The sequence below is a fragment of the Hevea brasiliensis genome, chromosome 14 (assembly GCF_030052815.1).
Source record: "Hevea brasiliensis isolate MT/VB/25A 57/8 chromosome 14, ASM3005281v1, whole genome shotgun sequence".
Classification (NCBI taxonomy): domain Eukaryota; kingdom Viridiplantae; phylum Streptophyta; class Magnoliopsida; order Malpighiales; family Euphorbiaceae; genus Hevea; species Hevea brasiliensis.
Window position 1 is genome coordinate 31,932,315 of NC_079506.1, and position 17,365 is coordinate 31,949,679.

The 17,365-nt window shown below is 36.3% G+C and overlaps 1 protein-coding gene across 7 annotated transcripts; it reads right to left on the reverse strand.

Moving 5' to 3' along the window:
- Positions 1 to 210: 210 nt before the first annotated feature.
- LOC110658938 (autophagy-related protein 2) lies at positions 211 to 17,354 on the reverse strand. 7 transcript variants are annotated; one of them, XR_009143234.1, is made up of 15 exons: positions 16,858 to 17,005; positions 16,641 to 16,777; positions 14,561 to 15,645; positions 13,068 to 13,216; positions 9,981 to 10,156; positions 6,658 to 9,873; positions 6,452 to 6,564; positions 5,691 to 5,892; positions 3,866 to 3,979; positions 2,918 to 3,025; positions 2,690 to 2,822; positions 1,619 to 1,818; positions 1,189 to 1,385; positions 907 to 1,073; positions 211 to 488 (listed from the first exon to the last, which is right to left on the reverse strand). XR_009143234.1 is itself a non-coding variant. In XM_058134165.1 (13 exons), the coding sequence occupies exons 1-13, from the start codon at positions 17,059 to 17,061 to the stop codon at positions 1,001 to 1,003; spliced, it is 5,970 nt and encodes a 1,989-aa protein (XP_057990148.1). In that variant the 5' UTR covers positions 17,062 to 17,343; the 3' UTR covers positions 211 to 1,000. The 7 variants fall into 7 exon arrangements, 2 of the variants coding, with proteins under 2 accessions (XP_057990148.1, XP_021672427.2); XR_009143232.1 differs by lacking the exon at positions 16,641 to 16,777 and having other exon boundaries at positions 1,189 to 1,331; positions 16,858 to 17,343; XR_009143231.1 differs by lacking the exon at positions 16,641 to 16,777 and having other exon boundaries at positions 16,858 to 17,343.
- Between the last annotated feature and the right edge of the window lie 11 nt (positions 17,355 to 17,365).

Here is a 17,365-nt window from a genome sequence, read left to right on the forward strand (position 1 = left end):
ACATTTAAAAAAATAATAATTAAAGATAAATATTCACAATCTAACAACAACTATTTATAATCAAATAAATCACAATTTTATTATAAAAGTATAAATTGACTGCAAAAAAAAAAAATTGTTAAATATAAAGCAAGTGGAATCCTCCCCAAGAACTTTATAAAATTCAAATCAACACTTACAAAACTGGGAATCATGTCCATGTAAAGTTGATGCAAGAAAAACAGAGCTCATAATCACATTAAAAATTATCAAACCTTAATATTTATTGTTGTATAAGATAAAATCTTATACTATGAATGAAATCAACATACATTCTGCTGTGAAAAAATCAAGGGCACATCTTTCTATGACCTAGTAACCAATTTTCATTACTATAATTTACAATTATCTGGCAGTATGGTGAAAATCTTATAAGCACCAATCAGCATTTACATTATGAACAAAATTGCCAGAAAGAATCTATTTGATGGTTTTCATCGACTGTACACCTGCATACAAAATGTAATACTTCAGGGTCAGGGCCAGAAATAAGTTTGTAAGCAATGAGATAATGTGTTGGCCTGAAGGATTAATCTCTTGATTCCAGAAATACAAGCTATATGTAAACATTTCTTCTTAATGAGGTTAAGCACAAGTGATAATTGTATTTTCGACTGCTGTTAAAAATTTGACTCAAAACACAATCCAAATCAACAAAGGCACGATTACTACCACAGTCTGGAGATGTATCACCGCCTACAACGCTCAACAATTATTGGAGCAGTTTTCACCGAAGATAAAACCAAACTTTTTTACTCCATGCTTGCCAAGACCATAGACAATTTTTTATCCCACTTGATAAAGCAAGTTCAATAATTTGTTATCAGGGATGTATGTAAGAGCAAGTTATAAGAGAGTTCAACTCACATGACATACAGACTACCATGACTACAAAGAGAATTCCGGATAGGATGGCAAGATACATCAGTCTGTTGTGTTAAGGTGAAATCCATACATTGGATCAATTCCTATCGCATGGCTGAGTAGGACCCAAATACTTGTCCATGGACTCTTTCTTGTGCTCGGGATCAAGGCTGCAAGCATACCCAACAAAAGTACATAAACAATTGTAAGGGATACATCACAAAAAATTAGAAATGACTAGACAGACACTATAAGACTTTTCAAAATAAAGCTAAATGTACGGACCTATTTCTTAGTCCAAGAAGAGTACAATGTGCTGCACTTGCACATGCAGAAACTTGAGCTATAGTAGCAGCGGGAACACCCTGTACAGCAATTGCCAAGGCAGATCCTGCACTAGCTCCGCGCTGGTACTTCTTCAATGGTGCCTGAACTAAAGCAGAAGCAGATTTACCTAGGCCATCACTGAGGCTCTCATATGCCTATCAAATTGAAAACATCAAATCCTTGGGAAAAGTATTGGTTGCACACACATCAATTTATTTCGTAAAACATTTTAAAGAGCACAGTGATACACACTGCCAATCTTATTATGCTGTGTTTTTACTCCCATTGAAAAAAAAATGAAAATATAATTTAGAAGAAACAGCTTTTAGGTGTTAAAAACAATATCATGAGCAACCATGCAAAACACAAAGTATATTGTAATGTTCACCTGCTGAATTCCTTGTTGGGCACTTTTTGGCTGATTATATCTCACATTAGGCTTTGTTTTGGCTTTTACAGGCCATGATACAGGAGGAATCCTTGTGAGAATATATTCTGCTTGGAGCAAAATCTCGTGAGCTCCCGCTGCCAAATGCACCCCAAGTCCAATAGCTTCAAGTGATATACTTCTAAGAAATGCAATTGTACCTGGAAAGAAATTACTTGTTATTGCCAGCAATAATTACCATTGACATGAATATGTATGGTAACCAAATATTACATCAAACAAAGAATTAGAATCAGACAAGAAAAACAATAATGCCATCAATGATAATCAGCGACACAAAGTCTTCAAACAATTTGACATGCATGCCCAAACTCCCTTGTTCACAATTTAATTTCACAAATAAATACAGATTTAGACGTGAACAGACAATTCATATATACATGCACAAAATCTAGAGATGTCCAATATAACCAAGCCCATCTAGAGATATGTATAGAGAGCCTGATTATAGTAGAAATAAATTTCCTAGATCTTAAGCATTCAATATATGCTGGGATCTATACAGTTTTAAATATATCTCCAGTTAGGATGACATAGAGATATATGGACTTAAATATCTCTCTATTTGACTGACTTGAATTGTTTATCAAGTATTTTTATGTTTAAACTCGTATAAATGTTGAAGAATAGTTAACGAGTTAAACTTAATTCTCATTAATTACACTTTCACATCCTGTTTTGATATATGTTTCACCTATCAAATTCAATTCATAGGTGTTAAGAATCAAATTCAACGAGTGACAAATGGATTAAAGATGCCAACAGAAAAAAGGGGTGCAAAAGATGCACACAAGATCATTAACAGAAAATCTTTTAGAGTTTATGAGCTTGCAGTGCATCAAGAAATATGATTAAGAAATGAAAAATAATTGGATGCCTATTATGCATGCAGTAAAACTCTTTACAAGTACTCCACCTTCCAGACTTTGTAGTCGTAAAATATGCTAACAATGTAACATTAGGCATCTACACAACACAACCAAAAAAATCAGTTGAATTTACAAGATTTACCTCTCTGCATTCCTTTAAGCACTCTCTGATCCTTCCTATAGCTCTCAACAGGCAAAGAAACAAGCTTTGCTGCACCAGCACCAACAGCAACCAAGGACCGAATGGTAGGAAGGCCTTGCAAAACTTTATGTATCTATATCACAAGGAAGAGAAACAAATATCAGTAAACAACATATCCAGGAGAACAGAATTGCAGAATTGTTAGTGTATGACGAATGTTACAGAAACCTGATTTTGAGAAATATCCTCCAACCACTCCCCGATAGTTGTTTCACATACATTGCCCCAGCCATAGACACCAACAGCATGAACACATTTGAGTTGAAGCTCAACCCCCTGCATCAAAATTTGCTAATTCGTGATTTAAGCATTCCACTCTCAAATTTTAAAAAGCATCTCTTATGACAAGTGTGAATTTAAGAAGCAGATATGTAGCATATGAAGGTGTTGATACAGCAATACACTCAACTCAACTCAACTAAGCCTTTATCCCAAAAATTTAGGGTCGGCTATATGGATTCGCTTTCTCCACTCTAAACGATTTTAGGTTAAATCCTCAGAAATGTGTAATACTTGTAGGTCATATTATACTACTATCCTCCAAGTCAATTTAGGTCTACCCCTTTTTTTCTTTCTATCCTCTAACCTAATGTGCTCCACTTATCTAACTGGAGTCTCCGTATGTCTACGCTTCACATGACCAAACCACCTCAATCTCCCTTCTCTCAACTTATCCTCAATTAGCAATTTGTTAGGAAAACAGTTTCTGCAATGCACTACAAAGTTCCCGCTAGATCTATTTCCAGAGAATAACACGAAGGATTAAACAGAAGACTTAAAATTTGATAGATATTTTACTAGATACAAAATTATGCATAACCACTTACGCTGGAATTGTTTGTTTATATCCTTAGCAATTTCCAGAAATATCACTATGCCAAAAATTAGTGTCATAAAAATGGACCACTTCAGTAATACTTGGCGCTATTATGTTCACAAATCAACTACAACACTTGGTATCTAAAGTAACAAGTTCAAAGTTCATAACAGCCAAATGACTGAAGTTTGTAAGCAGAAATTGCTACCACAACAGTTTCTTTGTTCAGTAAAGGTTGCTGCTTTAGGATCATAACAATACAATCTTGTCAAATTTGATGCAAGTAATGAAATATTCACCTTCCAAGGGACAAGGTTTACAAGTTCCACATACTTTCCACCTCCCAACGCTGCTAGATCTACGTGATGGGGACTGTAGTCAACCCGAAGAACAATAGGATCTACATCGAACTTCTGAAATAAATAATATAATCAGTACAGAGAACTAATAGAATTAAAAACTAAAAATCAATAACAAATCCAAAACAGATTTTATAAAAAAAAAAATATGATAATAGTTTAATAGTCAATTCTAAATTTCCCATGCAATAATTCATCGAAAATAAAGCACACCAGAGTATTACCTGCTGGCCATATCCTCAGCTAAACAAGGAACTACATAATATTATTTATTTGCTTGAGAACACAGTTTTCTCCAGTTTCAATCAAGAATATCCAACTGACAACAAAGATATAAACCAGGGACACAACTTCAAAAACAATGGCGTATGACTAGCCGACACAAAATTAAGTATGTCTTGACAAAGGTGGGCATGACAACTCCCACATCGAGAATTAATTATATTGAACCAAGACCAAATTGGTAGTGAATTATATTGAGGGGAAAAAGCTTTTTAGGTTTCTTGGCAAAATTTCTTCTAGAGTTTTGGGTAATTAACGGTGAATTAGAACAATTCATGGAAGGACAAGACAAACACAAAGAACATGTCCTGATGAAACATTATATCATATGGAAAAATTAATCCACAAGTATATAGAACTGTACGTAAGCAAAAGCAGTAGTAGCTTAACAGAATTATGCTAAAAAGGAAAAGATGCAATCAAAATTATTAAATGCTCAAGGTACACCAAGACGCTAAGGTGTCCTGGAGCCTAGGTGCAAGGCACAAACGCGTGCCTAAGCAAGGCAAGGCGTAAAAATTAAAAAATATATATAAATTAAAAAAAATTATAAATATTCTATCACACTTCAAGTAACACAAAACTACACAACGCAACATACAAATCAATTTATAATACCATAATCCAATTATAATAATAGAAATTAATAATTTGCAATAAAATTAACTCAATTATTATATTTCTAATAATTTATAATAAACTCTAAACTAATAGCATAACCTAATAGCAATTAGCAACAAGAAAATAAACCTGATTTAATTCAATCATAAAACTAAAAGCTAATAACTAATAACAAATTTAACCCATAAAGCTAATAAGAAATTTAGAGTAATGGAATTAGCATCTCTAACTTACTTTCACAATTCCTATGTCAACATTCTTTCACGTTTGCTATAAACAAAATCAGAAATTTAGACTGAAAAAAAAAAAGCATCTGGGTAGGAAAAGAGCATGACCAAAAAAAGAAGAAGAAGAGTGCAGCAGTTGCGCCTTGGACCAAAACACAGAGAGAGAGAGAGAGAGAGAGAGAGAGAGAGAGAGAGAGAGAGCATATGGGTAGGAAGAGAGCATGGCAAATAAAAAAAAAAGTGCAGCTGCTGCTGTGAGAGAGAGAGAGAGAGAGAGAGAGAGAGAGCACCCGGTAGAAGATGAGAAGAAGAAAAAACAATAATATTTAGAACATAACCAGCTGCTGGAAATCACAGGTTTGAGCTCTCCTCCTTTTCTTCTTCTTCCTCTCTTTCTTTGGTGGCTGACTGCTGGCTGTTGGCTTATAAACCCTAACTTTTTTTTCCCTGTGCCTGGACCCCATGGGGCGTGCCTTTCTGCGCCTCGCGCCTCAGTGAAGTGCCATGCCTCTCCTTCCATCAGGCAACATCACCTGCGCCTGAGGCGCGCCTTTGATAACAGTGGATGCAATGCTAAAAAAGATGATGCATGATAATATGCCACTTGCTTAATGACAAGACTACTATGCACTTGCCTGAAAATAGGGAAGCAATGCCTCATCTGCAATTCTATGTCCTGCAAGATTTTTTGTTGCATGTGGTTTTGCACCACCTGAATTTTGATTAGGATCTGAAAACTGATCAGTTGATAAGCCTTTTGCACCAAAAAAGCCAATGAGAAAATCAAGTTGGCTCTGATGAAGTTGCAATAGTATAGGAAGCAAAGCTATGCGCAACCTGAAAGGGCAAAAATGCAAAAATTTACATCTAGTAAGCATTGTTAGCACACACTGTGCTTCTCCGCAAAGAAATCAAATAATGTAATCAGAAAGAAAAAAGGGTCAGGGAAGAACACAACAATTTTTTCACATTGATTGCAGAAACAAGATTGACTCTAAATGAATGAAATAAATTTGAACTTTATAAGGAACAAGAAAAACATTTTTGTCCAATTGAACCTCAGAAGATTTCAGAATATGCTCACAAAAGATAATAAAGGAATATAGCTAGTCCTTTCTTCAATCAAGATAAATCAAGACAACAAATAAAGAAATAAACAAAAAGAAAGACACAGATAACCATATTCTATTCCCAAACTATCATAAACAGTAGGATCCCTTCTAACCCTTATCAAGAGAATGTGCACCAAGACATAATCATCAACCCCCCAAAGACTAACAAATGGTTTCTGCCACGAAGCGAGAATGTTGCTAGTCATGCATACTGTTTGTCTTAAAAGGAAAAGGTTCACACGTCAAGGCTTCCACCAAATAAAGACTCAGTGGAAATGACTCACCGGTACTCCTCAAGAGGGGTTAGAGGATCTGGTCTGACAGCTTCCAAGCCTAGCTTAAGTGCTTTTGAAGAGGATTCCCTAGGATGATCTTTTGAACGATAATATCCCAGTACCTTCCATTTCAAAAGGGAGAGAACTGCTCAAAACATTTTCTATTCGTGATAAAAATAATAAAACAATCACTAAGAAAGGCAGATAATTTATACCCGTTTCCAAGGTGCAGATTTGCTCCTGTCATAAAGGTAAAAGTCCTGAACTGAAAGAGAAAGCTTAGAAGCACATATTCCACCAACAGGGAACAGGTCGTATTGAAATTGTGTCCCAGATAGTACAAGCTCTAGACAAGTAGTTGTATCCCTTCCATGAAGACTTCTAGAAGACCCACCATTCTTTTCATGTGTATGCCAATCAGAACCAGCAAACATTCTCCAGCTTACATTAATGTTCTTAAGAAGTACACACCCCATGGGCTTTCCAAAATTATCAGCTCTTATACGGTCAGAAGATGAAAGCTTGTCTTCCAAAACCTTATTCAAGCTGGCTTCTTCACTTTCTTCAGAAATGTGATTTTCAATAATGCTTAAAGAAGTATCCTTATACCATCCACTATTTCCTCTTCCAAGATCTCCATCCCCAAAATTCCTGGATCGGGATTTAATAATCTCAGATGGCAACTGCCTGCCAAAGGACAATTCTGACAATGGGCGTAACTCAGACAAGCAATAGCCTTCTATAAGTTCTGGCAAGGAACCATTCTGTAAATATGAGGTTTGACTACTTTCTAGTCCTATTAGAGGAGTAGACCCATCAAAAGATACATCATCAGAGACAAATTCAGGAGCTCTAATACTTGGGCAGAAGGCCTCTCCAAGGAGGCTTTCATCAAATGAAACATGAACTTGTGATTCATTAGAATAATATTGGCAGTCCTGATTCCCATCCAAATTAAATGCATCTTCATATATCTCATCCATTAAACCAACAATCCCCAGTTTATTATTTGCATCACCACTAGAGGCATGCACTTGACATGTTAACAAAGCTGAATTATTATCGGGTGTCCTACAATCGTCATTGAATTCATTTCTCTCTTGGGATTGATGAACATTATTCCATCGAGTCTGCAAGTGCACAATCGATTCCTCCAAATCAGGAGCAAAAAGCTGTTGGAGTTGAGTAGCCAACAGTATCAAACCAGAGGTAGTATCATGGCAGGTTTCCACAAAAACGTGGGAATCTGAACATTCTAACTCCCATGAAAGACCATTCTTACAGTTGGTTCTTAAAATTGCTTCAACAAATGCCTCCTGTGCAACTTTAACATAACCCATCTCATGAAGATGCTCCACACTGTAAGTGCCATCAGGATTCTCAAATGCTGCACAGAGAAGGAAACCCAAATCTTGCACTATAATTTTGTAGTCATTATTCATAGAAGCCTCTGTAGTTGTATTCAAAAGAGTCAAGGAAGATGCAGCTAACAGACAAGCAACATGTGGCTTTCCGGTTTCATCTTTGAAATATGAGTAACTGGACTCAGGAGGGAGATCAGCAACCACTGAATTCTTCAAATAGGGCTCATAACTTAAACCAATATCAACCAATTTGAGAATGAAAGCTATTACACAAGGTGCATTCATATCCCCCTCTGGCAAATTATCATCACCCGCTTTCTCGATTTCACGCGCAGGCATGGTGAAAAAGGAGGATATTGCATCAAACCAATCCAAGCGACCACCAACAGCCACAACTGTGCCACATCTGACAGTAACAGATGTAGACTCATGTAAGTTCTTTGGATCCCATAGGTATACAATATCAGAACCAGCCAACCTAGAAGATAAAGCATTTGAACCTCCTCCATCACCGCGTTTCCTTGTAGAGTTGCTACAAGAAATCAGAAGAAACTCCTTATCTGGAACCCCAGTGATTGAACCCCACAATTTACCTTCTTCATGGGCCATCCAAAAGAAATTGGCACTCCCAATGCCTCCAATATTCGAAACAGACAACATATCAAACTTTTGAACTTTCAATTTAAAACAGTGCCAAGATCCAGGAAGTTCACTCTGCAATGAATTTTTTGCATCCTCCTTCATATCTGGTCTAACTACAATCTCTACAGAAGCACATTCCACAAGGATTGATGTTTGAGGCACAGACAACACTTCCCTAGCATTTATTGGGTCACAGACTGCTCCTGATAATCCATTAATCATCTGATCCAAAAGATTATGCAAATTACCATATTGAGGACTGCCAAGATCAATGGAAACAAGAAATAGATGAATATGCAGGAAAAATGCAGAGCTCAAAAGTATCTCTTTCCGAGTTTGAGAATTTGTGTCTTCCAGACCCTTCACAGAAGTTACAGAGGCAAATTCATAACCTTTCACTGCAGTCTTTTCCCTGCTCCTGGATTCCTCTGAAATAGCCAAGGACTTGGCTTTCTCAGCTATCCAAGGACCAGTCAGAGAACCATCCTGCCAAAACATACTAACAGTAGAAAGACAACCAACTCTGTTGCTGATGGATAAAATCTTCTGAGCACAAAACATCTGCCTTGGCACACCAGATGAATTGATTTCAGCATCACTTTTACATGTAGGATTGACCAAGTAAATATTTAGATTACCAGCATTCAAATGCAAAGAGCGTGTGACCTTAGAACTATACTGTTTCCAAGAACAGGTATCTGATGATAAACTAGTGTCTTGAACTTTTCCCTTCCCAAAAGATGATGGTGATGTGAAGTCAACAGCAATAAAATGAACCCAGGAAAAGTAGCCCCCAATATCCTTGCCAGTTCCCAAGGGGAAACATATAATTATCCTCGCATTAGGGATTGATATATTGCCTTTTAATTTTTCTGTGGAAGACAATGTTGCAACAACAGTACATGAACCCTTTTTCTCATTGCCAAGAGACGTTCTACACTTTTGATTCACTGGAGAAAATCTATTCCTCTTACCATTCATCTTCACATATTCTCCAATATCCTTCAGAAGATCCAGTAACATATGTATAGACCAGAAGTTCACCCAAAATATGAAATGTGGCAATTGCACTGAAAATGATGTTGACCCTTTTAAACTTTCATCTAACAAATCAGAATTTATAGCAAATTGGCAATGAGTGACACCTGAGGTACTGAGCAATTTGACTTTTGTCATATTTCTAAAAACATCTAAAGCATTTTGAACACTTAATTCACCTAAATCAGGATCTTTGACAGGTGAAGAAAGTGGAGGAAGAGCAGCTTGAACTTCTCCTTGCATTTGTTGAATCTTAAGAGTTGCACTGTTGCTAACAGTACTGCACTCTGTCAAGCGAAGGTTCATGACATCATTTTCATTGCATGAGTAATCAGCAACCTCAATATGCTGCACTTTTCCTTCAAATCTCATTTCTTGAGGACATATCTGTTGACCTTATCAAATGTTTTAAGTTAATGTAGAGGAATATCATGTAAAGCCAACAAAGAGATATAGAATGTAAAAAGGATTAAATTCTACAAGCACAATATTACCTGCAAGGCAACATAAATGTCTTTGCATTCTGCAACCATATAATGAACATGTAAACCATTACTACTTTGATCACCCTTTGAACCATACAAATACTCCTGATCTTCATCTTTGAAAGATAATATGATAGAAATTCCAGCCAAATTCACTTGAAGGTTAGTCTGAACATGCTGCTGTTCTGTATACAATTGAAAAGGAAAAATCTATTTCAGCACTAAAAACCAAATATCTAAAAAAGCATACCAACAATTACACCCTCTTCAGCATGAAACAAGAATTATAGAACAGAAAATACCACACTCAGATCCCAGTCAATGAATAAATCCTGGATCTCAAGTTTATCTATCATTTATATAGCTGGTATTACTGGTAAGGAAAAAAAAATTTAACTACAACAAAATCCATCAGTCTACAATCTACCAAGAATAAATTCTGCATGAAAGCACCTTTTACAGATTTAGACTGGGTAACTATGAGCCTTAAGGTGATGATACAGTTTAAAAAGATTATTGGGATTAAGGCCAACTATGGCTCAACAATGATTCCAGCAGTTCATGTTGTAAATTATAACCACCAGCCAATAATGAAGCATAAGCTTTACAAGTGTAGATTCATAAACAAACATGCGCACCTCATATGCCAATACTCTCCAAAAATAGAAGTTATAATATTAGAAGTTTAGAACTTTGAAAAATAATTAATAAAATTCATGTCCAAATTGCATCTTTTTTTTTTTTTTTTACTTTTACTAAACCTTTGAATTAACCCCAGCCATCCATCTCTTAGAAATAATCTAAGCCATCCAATCCATAATATATGATCATTCTTTCACAAAACCCATCTTCTCCTTGCCCCACCACCCACCTCCCCATCTGCTTTCTTCCTTTGCTCTTTGCTTTCTTCCCCTTCATTTCCCCTTCTCTTCTCTCTTCTTGTGCTCTCCACCCACTTCTTCCTCGCCTAGAATATTTAGTTTATTTTCTTCCTTTATTGCTTCCCACTTCATTTCTTCCTTTATTTTCTGCCGTGCACAGTGTATGTGATTCCATCCTTAGGGCCCAACGCCACAGGAAAACAGCCCCTCAACATCAGCGCCCTAGCACTGCAGCACCAGCACCAGAGGCCCACAGCTCCTCCATTTATTTTTCCTTTCCTTTTTTAATTTATTTTCTGCAATATGTAAGATTGATCGGATGATTGTCATTTTGAGTTAAATTTGTTAATGGAAATTTTTGTTTTCAATTATTTTGTTTTGGATATTTATTTGAATTTGTGACTGTATATCTGTGATTTGAACATAGAGGAAAAATGGAGGTCTGGAAAACTGAAAATGTAAACCGAACCGACTTATTTTGGTTTGGTTTAGTTCGGAGGTATACGTAGTTCGGTTTGGTTTTTAATTTTAAATGAAATTCAAATTTTGGTTTCTTTTTTTGATTTAAAACCAAACCGACCAAATGCTCACCCTTCTTCTATATAAAGGCCACAATCAGCTATTTACCCTAATGTTACTAAGGCCCCATATGGCATTGAGTTTATGGGTCAAAAAGCAACTTTTAGAAAAAGCACCACTATAAGGTCTGTTAGTATTATTGTTGTTGAGAAGGCACTTTCTTAAGTATATTAGTTAGAGTATTAAAAATTGATTTAAAATTAAATTTGACATATTTTAATCATAAGAACAAAATAAGAAGAAGAAACTATTCCATTGCTCTTTTGCTACTAGTGTTGGTATTTATGCCCTTTGCGATTTCAGCTGGAGCTTGTATTATACAGTGGTTGTTTAAAGAGAAAGACAAAGATCATGTGGAGCTCTTGGCCATGATGGCTTGGAGCATTTGGAAAGAGAGAAACAATGCAGTGCTCAAAAGCTCACTCCAGACGTTCTCAGGGTTATTAACAGAGGCTTGTCTTCATGGCTGGAATTTAAGAATGCCTGTGACTGAAGTGAGATCTCAGAGAGACATCATATCCGAGAATCCTGGATGCCACTACCAGATCACCTTTATCAGTTAAATATTGAAACTGCCTGTGTGGAGTCTGGTCATGTTAGTATGGGTATTGCAGCAAGGGATGACATAGGAATTGTGTTGAAAGGGCTTTAGGTCTACATGGGACTCCAAATTGGCAGAGGCACATGCTGTTTGATATGGTGTTCAGTTAGCTCTATCAGCAGTGTAGGCTTCTGTAGTATCGTTGTTAACAGCGACAGCCTCTCTAACATCAGAGCTCTGAACAGAAGTATTGCTTTTTCTCCTCCACAAGCGCTATGTGTTGAAGACACCATCACTGCTGCAACTTCTTTCAACGATATCAGCTTTGCCTATGTTCCACGCAGAGCAAACCAGCTAGTGCATGCTCTTGCCAAGGATGCAATCACCTCCTCTGATGAGGATATTTGGCTTGAAGAAATGCCATCTTTTGTTTCTTACACTGCAAACTTGGATGTTTCTTGTTTTCGTTGGTTTTATTAAATTTGCTTTATTCTCAAAATAATAATAATAATAATAATAATAATAATAATAATAATAATAATAATAATAAAAACAGCTTTTCCAAATTGCTTTTTTAACAATATTTAAAATGACACTTTAAGCTGTTCTTAAATCCTTAATCACAGTGCCAAACAGGCTCTAAATGCTTTTAAGAAAAGCAACTTGGAAAAAAATGTTTTATTATTTTACTGTTCTTATAGCTAAAGCATATCAAATTTAATTTTTGAATCAATTATTAATACTCTCCAACTAATATATTTGATAAAGTGTTTTTCTCAATAGCAACCCTAACAACAATGCTAAACAGACCCTAAATAATCTAAACCACAATGCAAGAAACTTCATATTTACAAACTCGCATTTTCGATCAAGTAAATTGTGCATGCTTAAGTTGGGCATCACCCACAAACAAAACCACACCACATGAAATGATAAATTAAACTATGAGAAGGAATAGAATAGAAGTTCTAGCGTGCTAGACACAGCATAAATTAAGATAGAACACAAGTTGCAAGCAAATTAAAAAACAAGTAATGCAAGCACAAACCCACACAATCAACAATTTTGATATATAATAGTAAAAAGTGCACAAACCTAAGGGGATATGCGAAGATCCAGATGCAAGACTGGATGCAGCAGTTAATGCACTGAAAACAGAACATGTCCAGTTCCACATCCCACTGCTTCCCGGTGATAATTGTGAACTTCTCATTCCATCAAAACATTCGAAGAACTGATCCATGCTGCAAACAGTCCAACAGTACAACGTCAAGATTCAGCATTACTTGAAATACACAACAAAAATAAGATACAAGAATTATAGATACAATATAAGTTATAAAATTACATCATCTGATCCATGCTTACATATGCATAGTGCCTAGAAATACTAGAAACATTTAACAATAAATCAAATTAAAGATTTACAAATACCAGCTTTTTTCCTATTTGCAGATTCATATTTTAAAAAGGTTAATTAAAAAAAAAAAAATACTATAAAGCTTTGCCATGGTAGCATCCATGATACATTATTTTATCTCACTCGTTCTTTTTCCTTCGGTAGGGCTTGGAGGGTAGAGAGATCAATTTTTTAGAGAACTTGATTGCATTTGCAACATGAGAATATCTAAGTCTGTTCATGTTTTAAAAATGGCCATTGCATTATGCTAATGTATTTTAAGCTTTCATCACTTTTCTCTCTTACATTATAGGAATTTTAAATTCACACCCAAAATGGAGTGAAACAGCTATTTCCTACCATTTAGGGGTTTCTTTAGCAGTTTAGCTGCCACACAACCAACAACTTATATTTTTGGTACTTTGTTGACAACACCAACACTCTTACCTCTCCAGCTAACTATCCAAACGCCCAAGAGAGCTTTTCAGCTGCTTCCTTCTCAAGCCTATTTTCAATTCAAAATATGATCCTCCATAATTTTTCTCACTACATCTTGACATTCCTCAGCTTGATCCATATATCATTTGCTAAATAGGGTAATTTCTTTAGATTGATTTCAATTCCTTATATTTTTTTGGTCGAATTAATAGTTATTTTAGGTGTTTACAAGTAAACCTGGCCATGGGCCAGTTCCAAGTAGGAACCTCCAGTTCGGGCAGCCTCCCGGTTTGGACAAGTTCCGGTTCAAAACGGTTCTGGTTTGAACTGTTTCAGTCCAGTTGGATTCACAGTTCGTCTGATTCTATATAAAATAATTAAAGGGATCCAACATAATTTAAAAAAAAAAAAGAAAAAAAATTGTGAATCGGGCTGGTTCTGGTTCAGGTGCAAGGAGGGGGTACCAGAACCGGCACCCCTATACCCCAGTTCCAGGCTGGTTCATGAACCAGAACCGCCCAGGCTGGTCCCACGGTTCACAGTTCGAACTGGCCCGTCAGTGGCCAAGTCTAATTACATGTATTGGTAGGTTGTATTTTCAGTTAACTTATTGTTGATTTGAGTCATCTTGATTTTTTTTTTTTTTCCTTTTCCTGGAAAAACATACCAGCACTTGCCACAACCATTGCTCTTTGGGCTCAAAAACTGTTCTATGAGGGGAGGGAAAAAAGAAAAAAAAGGATGCACTAACCTTGCCCCAAGATCAAGTTCTTGGCTACCATCTTTGTTAACGTCTTTGATAGAATTTGGAACCCAATCAGGTATAAGATGTGATCCAGCTAGCATAGCTTCACTCGTTGATTCTTGCATAGTCAAAGAATAAAAAGCAGAGAAAAAAGAACCATGATCAGGGATCACATTATCAGGGGCAACCATAGCAGGAATGGAAGTTGATGAACAAAAATGAGAAGCAGAGTTCAAATCAACATTGTCTGTTGAATTGCTTTGCATCTCCTTATCCAAATAAGTTTCCCATGAAACTAACAACCACTTAATTGCACTAGGTTGACACCTCAATTCCACAGGATCAATGGAAATGTTTGCATCCACTTTACGAATATCTAAGGAACCATTCTTCCAAGGGATATTTAACTTTAAATTCCCTGAAAATCCACCTTTACTCCCAGTCAGAATTGGAGTAGCATTAGATGGACAATGCCCTGAAAACAACTCGCCAGAACTTGAACCTGCTGGACAAGGAGAGCAAGTTTCATTATCAACATCATCCATCTTAAGCAGTTCAACCACCCCTCCTTGGAACTTTATAAAGTTTGTTAGCTGACTTATTCCTAGAAAGCTCTCAACACTTATATCTGAATTTGACTTAGCATCTTCAGACACACAAGCTCCACATTCTGCTTCAGATATTCGAAGAACCAATGTTTTCTGACAACCAACCTTCTTCTCATCCCCTGAATCTGGTTCAAACGCAATAATTAACTTTTTTACATTTACATGGAAGCTTGTCAGAAACCATTTAACCACCTTTGCAATTGTCTTAACACCTTCATGAACAACAGTTGAACTAGATTTTGCAGAATTATCCATCATATCATGCCCATGACTTCCTCCCTCACTTTGCATATCAATATTACTATCTTGATCAAAACCATCATTCTCATCTCCTGCAGGTGATTGATTCCTTGGACAAGGTGCAAGCGCAAGCACAAGCTCAAGCTCATCTAACTCAACCTGAAAACCTTTACTCTTCCAAGGCATTTTAACTGATAGAGAACCAATTGATCCTTCTTTTACAATCACTGATGTGGAACCAATCTGGATAACAAAGACACAAGCAAAAAAGCACCATGAGAAGGCAATATGAAGCATACATCTTAGCCTTTAAAGTGCACTCCCAACACAGATGATAGATTTTTTTTTTTTTTTTTTGGGGTGTTGAGGGGGCCTTTAAGTTATGCCAAATAGTCACATAAATCATTAAAATGTTTAAGGGTCCAATTAAACCCTTCAACTTTAAAAAAAAAAAAATCAAATAAATCTCTTAAATTTTTAAAAATGGATCAAATAAGCCTTTGGTGACAAGTCAATCCTTTAACTTTTAATAGATCAAAAAAGACTGACCTATAATTTGCTTTTAATATAAATCAAGCTTTCTAGTGCACGGGTCCTCATCAGTAATCCTGTGTATCTGATCCACTAAGTATATGCTGCATCCTAAAGAAAATTAATAAGTTGTTCTTTGCAAAATGATTCAAGAAACTTCTCTATAAGTTCACCACCTTCGTCATAGTTTAACAACTTATCAAGCTCCAGGATGCAGCAGATAAAAACGGTGCAAATCAGATACACAGAATTGCTAATGAGGACCCGTGTGCTAGAAAACCTCCATGCACAGCCTTGGCTAGATTTATATTTAGAAGCAAATTATAGTTTCAGTCTTCTTTTATCTTTAAAGGGCTTATTTTTCCAAAAAAAAGGGCCTATTTAATCTATTTTTAAAATCTGAATGACTTATTTGATCTTTTTAAAATTTGAAGGCTTTAAAAGCTTATATGACTATCGGCCATATTTAACAGCCAAAATAGGCATTTTGCCTTTTTTTTTTTCCTTAGAAATTTAATTACTTCTGCTTCCACCTTCCAGAAACCAGACATACTGAAAGTAATTTAGACTATATTCATCGCAAAATCAAGCAGCAGATAAGAGAAGCGTATCAAATATAAGTACATAATAGCAGCAAAAAAGGCACAACTAAACCACCTATAAGAAGCCATGTGAGCCTGCTTTCATATAGCAAAAACAAAAATAACCTGTGTTTATCCTCTGAATAGGGTCCCCCTCCTCTAAAACCACTTCCATCAATAGAATCCCCAGCATAACAAGAAGGGTACGCAGCAAAATGAACGCATAAGCATAACTTTTAACTCTCTGTACACCTATAGCTCACCTACTCCGACAAACAATACACACATATAATAGCAAAATTTCACGTAACAATTGACAAAAGAGCTGAATTGAGGAAGCTACCTTGTGGTTAAGATAATCAACATTAAGAGCAAGATCATTAAGCTGGATGATGCCTTGGCTGAGCTGGATATCAAGCTGGTTAAGATCGATATCCCCCAACAAGAATTGTCCTAATTTCTTCTTCAACAAGAACTTGAAAAGCCGCTTCACCGCCCACTCCGAGAAAACGGCCTCCGCCGATTTCGCTAGGCTCCAGGAAAACATCTTAAATCCTCTTCTCTGTCGCCTGTAGCCTAATGTTCTCGTTGCTGCAACCTGCAAAATTAAGGTGGAATCTAATGGAGTCCAAAAGTGGAGTACTACTTAGGGTCTGCGATGAGGAGAAATTAGGGTAACGGTTTGTTGCTCGTGATGGAAGATGGGAAGTCCTCCATCCAGAGGATTTGGGTTTTCTATAGAGAAAGAGAAGCGGTCACTCAGGCGCAGACAAGTAATTGAATTGTTAACTCGTTATAGTGGAGGTTCCGTGCTGTAGTTTGTCTGGGTTCTTTTTGATCTTTTATTATTT